The following is an 8,602-nucleotide window of genomic DNA, read 5'->3' as shown; positions in this document are numbered from 1 at the left end:
TAATTCTCTCTATTGTTTTTTAGGAGCTCTTGTGATGTAGTGCCTAAGGCATTTGACTGCTAACCAGAAGGCTGGCAATTCTAACCCACCAGGCACTCCTTAGAAGGAATACTGGGCAATCTACTTCTGTAGAGATACTACCTTGGAAACCCAAGGAGGGGCACTATGAGTTGGGATTGACTCTATGGCAGTGAGTTTGGTTTTGAGTTTTTGTATTGTTTTTTGGCTTTTGATTTCATTTATTTCTGCTCTGATCTTTGTTATTTCCTTTCTTCTAATAGGTCAAAGCTTGTTTTGCCCTTCTTTTTTCAGTTGTAGAGTTAGGCTGTTGATTTGAGATCTTTCTTCTTTTTTCATGCAGGTTTTGTTTGTTTGTTTGTTTTGTTTTATTTTGTTCTGTAAGTTTCCCCTGAGTACTGCCTTTGCTGCCTCCTATAAGTTTTGGTATGGCTTTGAATTACTGTCTAGTGTCATTTTAATTCGACTCTACAAAATTTGTGATTTCTTCCTTGACCTATTGGTAGTTAGCAGTGTGTTGTTTAATTTTCATGTTTGTTTATTTTACAGATTTTGTTGTTGTTGTTGTTGGCGGCTATTGATTACTAGCTTCACTTCATTGTAGTCAAAGAAATGCCACACTGGATTATTTCAATCTTTTAAAATTTTTCAATTTTATCAAAAGTTTTTTTTCAATCTTTTATCAAATAAATTTTAAATAAGTAAATCTTTTAAAATTTATCAAGACTTGCTTTATGACCTAACATGATCTATTCTGGAGAATGATCCATGTGCAATGGAGTAGAATTTTTTTTTTTTGCTTGTTGAGTTAATTATTCTATATATGTCTGTTAAGTTTAGTTGATGTATAGTGTCATTCAGGTTCTCAGTTTCCTTATTGATGTTTCTAGATAGTCTGCCCAATACTGAAAGTGGTGTACTGAAGTCTTCACTTATTATTGTAGTGCTATATATTTCTTCCTTCAGTTCTATCAGTGTTTGCTTTATATATTTAGGTGCTCTGATGTTGGGTGCATATATATTTATGATTGCTAAATCATCTTGATTATTTGATCCTTTTATTATTATTATAGCATGTCCAGTTCATCTTTATCTCCTCTAAAAGATTTTGCTTTAAAGTCAACTTTGTCAGATATTAAGATTGCCACCCCAGTTCTCTTTTGGTTAATTATTTACATCCTTTCACATTCAACCGATTTATGTGCTTTGGTCTAAGGACTGTTTCTTTTAAACAGAATATAGTTGGGTCATTTTTTTAAAACCATTCTGCCACTCTCTGCTTTTTGATTGGAGGATTTAGTCCATTTACATTCAGTATAATTAATTATAAGATGTGACTTATTTCTACCTTTTGATATTTGATTTTATGTGTCTGATTTTATGTCTTAAGCCTTCTTTGTCTTTGTCCTTTACTACTGCTTGCTATTCTGTTTTGTTAATTTATTGTAGTGAGCCATTTTGGTTTACTTTACATTTTCTTTTTTGTATATTTTTTAAGGCATTTTCTTAGTAGTTACCAGGAACATTGAACAGTTTCCACTGATAACATCCTAGGGTAAGCTGGTACTAACTTAACTTCAGTAACATACAAGAAATTATGTACCTATACCATTCCTCCTCCCTTCCATTTTATTGTTTTAACTGATTACGTCTTTATAGTTCATATGCCTTGCAACATAATTTTATCCTTGCTTTTTATACATCTACTTTAGGCTGGTGTAGTGCCTAAGGCATTTGATTGCTAACCAGAAGGCTGGCAGTTCAAACCCACCAGCCATTCCTCAGAAGGAAGGTTGGGCAATCTATTTCCATAGTGATACTGCCTTGGAAACCCAAGGAGGGGTCACTAATGAGTAGAAATCAACTTGACGGCAGTGAGGTTTTTAAACAGCATGAAGGGCAAAACAATTAGAATTATCTGGAATGGTTATTTTATTACTAGCCCTCATACTTGCCAATACAATTTCCTTTTTCAGGGGTCTTTGTTTTTATGTGTGGCTTTGAATTACTGTCTAGTATCTTTTCCCTTCCATGTACAGAACTCCCATTAGTATTTCTGGTAGGGCTGGTCTGGTAGACATCACTTTTTCAGGTTCTGTTTGTCTGGAATATTTTATTTTACCGTCTTTTTTGACAGATAACTTTACCAGGTGTAGTTTTATTTGTTGACAATTTTCTTCTTTCAGCACTTTAAATATATCATTCCACTGCCTCCTGGCCAATGTTTCTGAGGAGAAATCAGCATTTAATCTTACTGGGTATGTTTTGTATGACTGTTTGCTTCTCTATCACTGTTTTCAGCATTCTTTCCTTATCTTTACTTTTTGAGAAACTGACAATGATGTTTCTTGTAGGTCTCTTTTGGTTTATTCTGCTAGGAGTTCTTTGATTTTTAGATTTATGTCCATCAGATTTGGGAAAATTTCTGCCATTATTTCTTCAAATATTTTTTCTGTTCCTTCTTCTGTCATGTTCTTCTTCAATTTCTATGATGTGTATATTAGGTCTCTTGACGTAGTCCCATAATTCTATTAAACTATTAGAATTTGAGCCTTTGTTCTTGTTGCTCTTCAGCCTCTGTAATTTCAACTACCTTATCCTCTAATTTGCTGATTCTTTCTTCTGCCTAATTAAATATGTTGTTAAATTCTTTGGTTGTGTTTCTCATTTCAGTTATTGTCCTTTTCAGTTGCAATATTTCTCTTTAGTCTCTTTTTATCTTTTTTAAGATGCTCATTTTGTTTATGCACTGTTCTCCTTATTTCTTTAGGTCTTTGTCTATGTTCTTCCTGAACTCTTTAACTATGTTTAACATTGTTATAATACATTCTTCCATTCTTTTTATTATACATTCTTCCAAGATGTGCTTTCCCTTTCTTCATCATGTTTATTTGAATGGACCATCATTTATCTTCTTTTTATGTTTTGTGATTTTTTTTTTTTTTGTTTTGGTTGGGGCACTGGAATTTTCAAGTGTGCTAAATTTCTCAGTTTTCCCCAGTATTTGGTGTTCCTGCCTGCACTGCTTTCTGAAAAACTTTTAAGTGGATAGGCCTTCAGTCTTTGTTTAACATTTCCTCTACCTCTCTGTGATAGTTCCTTCTCCCTCTCTGCTTAAATTAGTATTTAAAAGTTCCTTTCTCAGTTTTCAACGTTCAGTGTCTCCCAAAAACATCAGAGAGCACACTGTAGTCAATCTGACCACCAGTGAGCACCAGTACTCAGTCAAAATCTCATGCACTGTTCAGTCGACCAGGGGCACAATCCTCTTTCTCTGGTCATTACTCCCTTTCTTTCCTAGTTTCTGCAACCACGTTTTCAGTTGAAATTCCACACCCAGACTGCTCCTTTCAAGGCTGAGTGTTGTCCTCTGGTTTTGCACAAGGCTTCCTTCCCTGCTCTGTGAGGGGTGCTTATATCTGATTTTGTAGTCAAGGAAAGCACTAGCATACTTTCCTCCATTTCAGGAGGAGGAGGGGGGTTGACACTCCTTAGAATGCTCTTTGAGAGATCTGTCTTGGTTGTAGAGCCCTAGTGACCCTATGGTCACTTAGGTGACCTGCCTCCTAGCTCCCCTGTAGGTATCCTTCTGTAGCAGTTTGTATCAGTCCCACATCTGAGAGTTACCTGTAAGGACAGGGCTGTCATTCTCCAATTGGACCCTCGGGGAGGTTTTCCTTATTCCTACTGGAGTCTCCTGCTATATTGTTAGTTGTGATTGCAGCCTCCATTCAAGATACCTGATTCCTTGCACTTAACAGCCTCAGTCAGTAGTCCTCATTACCACTCAGAAATGGGGACAGAAAGACCTGAACTGACCCTCAAGGAAGTCTGTTCTGTTGGCTTTGGGAGCTTGAGTTATAGAGTATGCAGGGAGGTAGACAGCGTGTTGATTATGGGAACTGACCCCACTGCAGGGCACATTCTGTATGAATTTGTAACAGTCTTGCAGTCAACCATAACTGAATGAGATAGGGACTGTCATGCTCTGAATGAATAAGTTCTTGGAAGGAAGATTGAGCAATCTACTTCTGTAGTGATATTGCCTCGGAAACCCAAGGAGGGGTCGCTATGAGTCAGGTCTGACTCAACAGCAAATAACAAAACATAACAATATACAAGTTATTAGGGAGATGCAAATCAAAATTACAATGAGGTACCACCTCACCCATATTAGAATGTCAATGATGAAAAAACAAAAAACAACAGGTTGGTGAGGTTATACAGAAACTAGAACCCTTATGCATTGCTGGTAGGAATGCAAAATGGTACAACCACTTTGGCAGTTCCTCAAAAAAGTTGAACATAGTACTACCATGTGACCCTGCAATCCCAACCCTAAGTATATATTCAGAAGAAGTAAAGGCAGTAATGCAAACAGAAACTTGTATACTAATGTTCATTAGAGCACTTTACACTATAGACAAAAGGTAGAAACAATCAAGATATTCAACTGCTCTGACTTACAAAGAAATTCAACTTAAAGACAGGCTTAGGAATAATCCAGGTACTGCCTGTATTTCTACTTATGTGAGCTAGGTACTAGATTTCTGATTTTTGATCCTTTCTTAAAAAAACCAGTTGCTGATGAGTTGACCACAGCTCCTGGCAACCCCACGTGTGTCAGAATAGAACTGGTCTCCATAGGATTTTTAATGTCTATTTTTTGGAAGTAGATTGCCAGGCTTTTCTTCTGAGGCACCTCTTGGTGCTCTCAAATCATCAATTTGTTGATTAGCAGCCAAGTATGTCAACTGTATGCACCACCCAGGGACTAAATAAATTTCTAAGGCATATATTCCAGGCAATCTGAACATTTTACTAGGCTGAAGGTATTCTGGCTATGTGAACTAGCAGAGCAGAGACCAATAGGTAAGATGCTTCTACAGTGCTTACTGCACACCAAGCAGTGTTCTATATGCTTTATGTGTATTCACTTACTCAGTCCTTACAATGATTCAATGAGGTAGAGAGTATTATTTCTATTTCAGACATGAAGAAACCAAAGTACAGAGAAGGGGAATAAATGGGCCACAGTCGGATGGCTTATAAGTGGTAGTACCAAGAATCAAACCCATGCAATCTCACTCTGGTGTCCCCTCTCTTAACTGCTAATTCACATTTCAACACAGAGGGTCAGCATGAATAGAAATATGACATGGTGAGAATTGCTGATTACCACTGCCACTTCATTATGAGGATTTGAATAAGAAAATATGCTGTAACAGCAGAAAGGCACATTCAAAGGCAAAGATATCTTAAAAGAGGCAAAGTTTGTGAATTGTGGAAGTAACAAACATTCAGAATCAGATAATGCTTTTTCTTAAAATAGTTATTTTTTTAGAGATTAGAAGATATCTGGAGAGTCACTTAAAAAAAAATAAAAAAGAACAAAGTTTGGCATTTCTGCCTGATACGTGCATATTAAGCAGCACAGGGAGCTGTGGTAGTGGTGTCTAAGGCACTTGACTGCTAACCAGAAAGCTGGTGGTTCAAACCTTCCAGCCACTCCTCAGAAGGAAGGCTGGGCAATCTACTTCTATAGTGATACTGCCTCGGAAACCCAAGGAGGGGTTGCTAAGAGTTGGGTCTGACTCAACGGCACATAACAACAATAACAACAAGCAGCACAGCTGGTAGAAAATATTTCCTTCCACTGGCTATACTGCTAGAATCTAATGTCTATCACATGTACATTAACAGGTTAAAATTGCTAAGAATAAATGACACCAATTCTTTTTCTAAGCTCGGTTTCATGCAAAGAAAAGGAAAAAAGTTAGCCTAACAAGAAAAGAATTCAGTAGTACTTCAAAGTTAAGGTAGTTTACCTGAGAGAGGAAGGTCTGGCAGATCCAGATGCTGAGTGACTCCCTTGTTGGGTGGCCACATGCTGCTGTAAGCTGAATGTCTCTACAATAGCCAAAGGGAACCAGCATGAGTGAACTCGTAAATCAAGAATAGCATAAACACAAAACATTGCATAATGTGGATGAACTTGGAGGACATTATGCTGAGTGAAATAAGTCAATCACCCACCCACTGCCATTGAGTTGAATCCGACTCACAGTGACCCCTCCTTGGGTTTCCGAGGTGGTATCGCTACAGAAGTAGATTGCCTGATCTTCCTTCTGAGGAGTGGCTGGTGGGTTTGAACCGCCAGCCTTCTGGTTAGCAGTCAAGTGCCTTAGGCACTATGCCACCAGGGCTCCTAAGTCAGTCACAGAAGGACAAATATTGTATTAGGCTGATACTGTAAAAAGTCAAGGAAAGGTTTATATATAGAAGGAAATTTTCTTTGTTGATTACCAGAGGTGGGAAGGGAGGGGAGGGAACACTGTTAGATAGGTAGAGATAAGTATTGATTTGGGTGAAGAGAAGGGCAATGTACCAAATGTGAGTGATCAACATGGTGACATTGAGGATGAGGAAGACAGAGAGAGGTACATGGGAGGTACAGACAACAAAGATGAACCCTTCTGCACATACAGTACTGTGTTGTCAATGAAGGCAAACATGGATATAAGGGTGAACAGATGGGTGGACAGGCTGAACGATTAGGTATGTCTATGCAGGGAGCAGTGTGCCCATGACCATGTATAGGGTTGGCAGACAATGTTTCTACAAGTCTATTTGTATGTTCTGTAAGAATTCCCAGGTATATAGTAGAGCTGACAAGGGACAAGGTTGTAGTCACTTCCTGGCCACAGTTAGAGGGAGCAAGTAGATGGACCTGTGGGCTCAGGACCATAGTTGCAGGGAACATCAAGCTCAACTGGCATAACATACTACACAAAAACATTTTTCCAAATCCTACTTTGGCAAGTAGCAACTGGGATCTTAAGAGCTTGCAAGCAGCCCTCTAGATGCAACAATGGGTCTTTCCTTGTCCAGACCAAAGAAGAATGAAGAAAACCAAAGATGCATGGAAACAATTAGTCCAAGTGACTGGTACTCCATGCAATCCTTAGCCTATGTGACTATAATACCAGAACTAGATGGTGACTGGCTACCACTGTCAACCACTCGTCAAACCAAACCAAACTCACTGTCGTCCAATTGATTTGACTTGTAGCAACCCCTTCTTGGGTTTCTCAGGCAGTATCTCTAAGGAAGTAGATTGTCCAATCTTGGGGATCTATATAGGGAGCTCTGGTGGGGTAGTGCCTAAGGCATTTCACTACTAAGCCAAAGGCTGGCGTTCAAACCCACCAGCCACTCATTGCAAGGAAGATTGGGCAATCTACTTCTGTAGTGATACTGCCTCAGAAACCCAAGAAGGGGTCACTATGAGTCAAATCTGACTTGATGGCAAGGAGTTTGTTGGGGCCTCCGATGGTGTAGTGCCTAAGGCATTTGACTGCTAACCAGAAGGCTGGCGGTTCAAACCCACAAGTCACTCCTCAGAAGGAAGGTTGGGCAATCTGCTTCTGTAGTGATACCACCTCAGAAACCCAAGGAGGGGTTGCTATGAGTCAGATCCAACTTGATGGCAGTGAGTTTGGTTTTGGCTTGGATAGAATGGGAGAACAATGTGGAAAAAAAGTCAAAATCATGGGGGGCAGTTCCAGTAAGATGGCGGACTAGGCAGAAAGACTGGACAGACCCTCTTCAACAAAGAAAAGGGAAACCAATTAACACTGACAAAGAAGATAATCCTGGACCCCTGAGCCTTGAAGGGAAGGATATATAAGTGGACTAAATCTGAACTAGCAGAAGAATTTGCATGAAAATACCAAAAAAGGAGACATACAGAGCTGTGGTCTGGCAGCGATCCTGAGTGATCCTAATGGCACAGACAGCTTGGAGAGTGCCGAGTAGTGGTAGGACCTAAGAATTTATCTAAAAATCAGCCCTGCTAGCCAGTGACTGCACGGAGGACTGCTCTGGTGGCTGGGGAATAAACGGAGAAGGTGAAGAGAAAGGTGGGCTGAGCTGTGGACTTTTGCCTGTCCTGAGGGCGCCACCATTTTGAATGTTTACAAGTGGCTTGACTATTTTGGATGTTTAAAGAGACAGTGCTCTCCCAGATTTCAGGGGCTTAAGAACACGTTCTGCTTGCCAGCAAACCCAAAGGACACTCCAGACAGGCACGACTGAAAAGGTGTGACATTCCTCTTGTTACTCTTATATCCCACACCTGCTTGGTGAACAGAGGTGCGGCCATCCCCCACTCCCACCCACCTTCTGGGCCCACAGGAACTCCATCCCAGTCTATGTGTTCAGACGGAGCCTGGGTGCCCTGCCCTGTCCTCCACTGTTTTTTTTTCTCTTTTTAATTTTTTATTCTTTTTCATTTTTTTTTTGTGTGTGTTTAGTTTGCTTGTATTTGTCTGTTTTAAAACTTCTATTATTAGTAATACTTTTGTCCTTTTTAATATTATTCTTTAGTATTCACCTCCCAGGTCCTAGTTTTCAGCTTTTTTTCTCTTCCCTGTTCCTGGTTGAAAAAAATTTATTATTATTTTTTTTAATGTAATTTTTCCCCCTTTATTCTTGTGGTTAACCCCATTCCATGTTTTACTTTTTGCATTTTTCTCATTTTTTTTCCTCGTTATTCTCCTTCTCTATCTTTTTTCTCTTAGTG

At 39.3% G+C, this 8,602-nt stretch overlaps 1 protein-coding gene across 1 annotated transcript in view; it reads right to left on the bottom strand.

Annotated features, from left to right (window-relative positions):
- SPECC1 (sperm antigen with calponin homology and coiled-coil domains 1) overlaps positions 1-8,602 on the bottom strand; it is a 449,155-nt gene that overhangs the window by 161,620 nt on the left and 278,933 nt on the right. The window contains exon 10 of the mRNA XM_042781619.1: positions 5,847-5,928. Coding sequence (XP_042637553.1) covers positions 5,847-5,928 — 82 coding nt within the window. The remainder of the gene's footprint in view (positions 1-5,846; positions 5,929-8,602) is intronic.

Source organism: Orycteropus afer, unplaced genomic scaffold (genome assembly GCF_000298275.1).
Source record: "Orycteropus afer afer isolate SDZICR_OR568_19922 unplaced genomic scaffold, OryAfe1.0 scaffold00139, whole genome shotgun sequence".
Taxonomy (NCBI): Eukaryota; Metazoa; Chordata; class Mammalia; order Tubulidentata; family Orycteropodidae; genus Orycteropus; species Orycteropus afer.
This window is presented reverse-complemented; position numbering and strand designations above follow the sequence as displayed.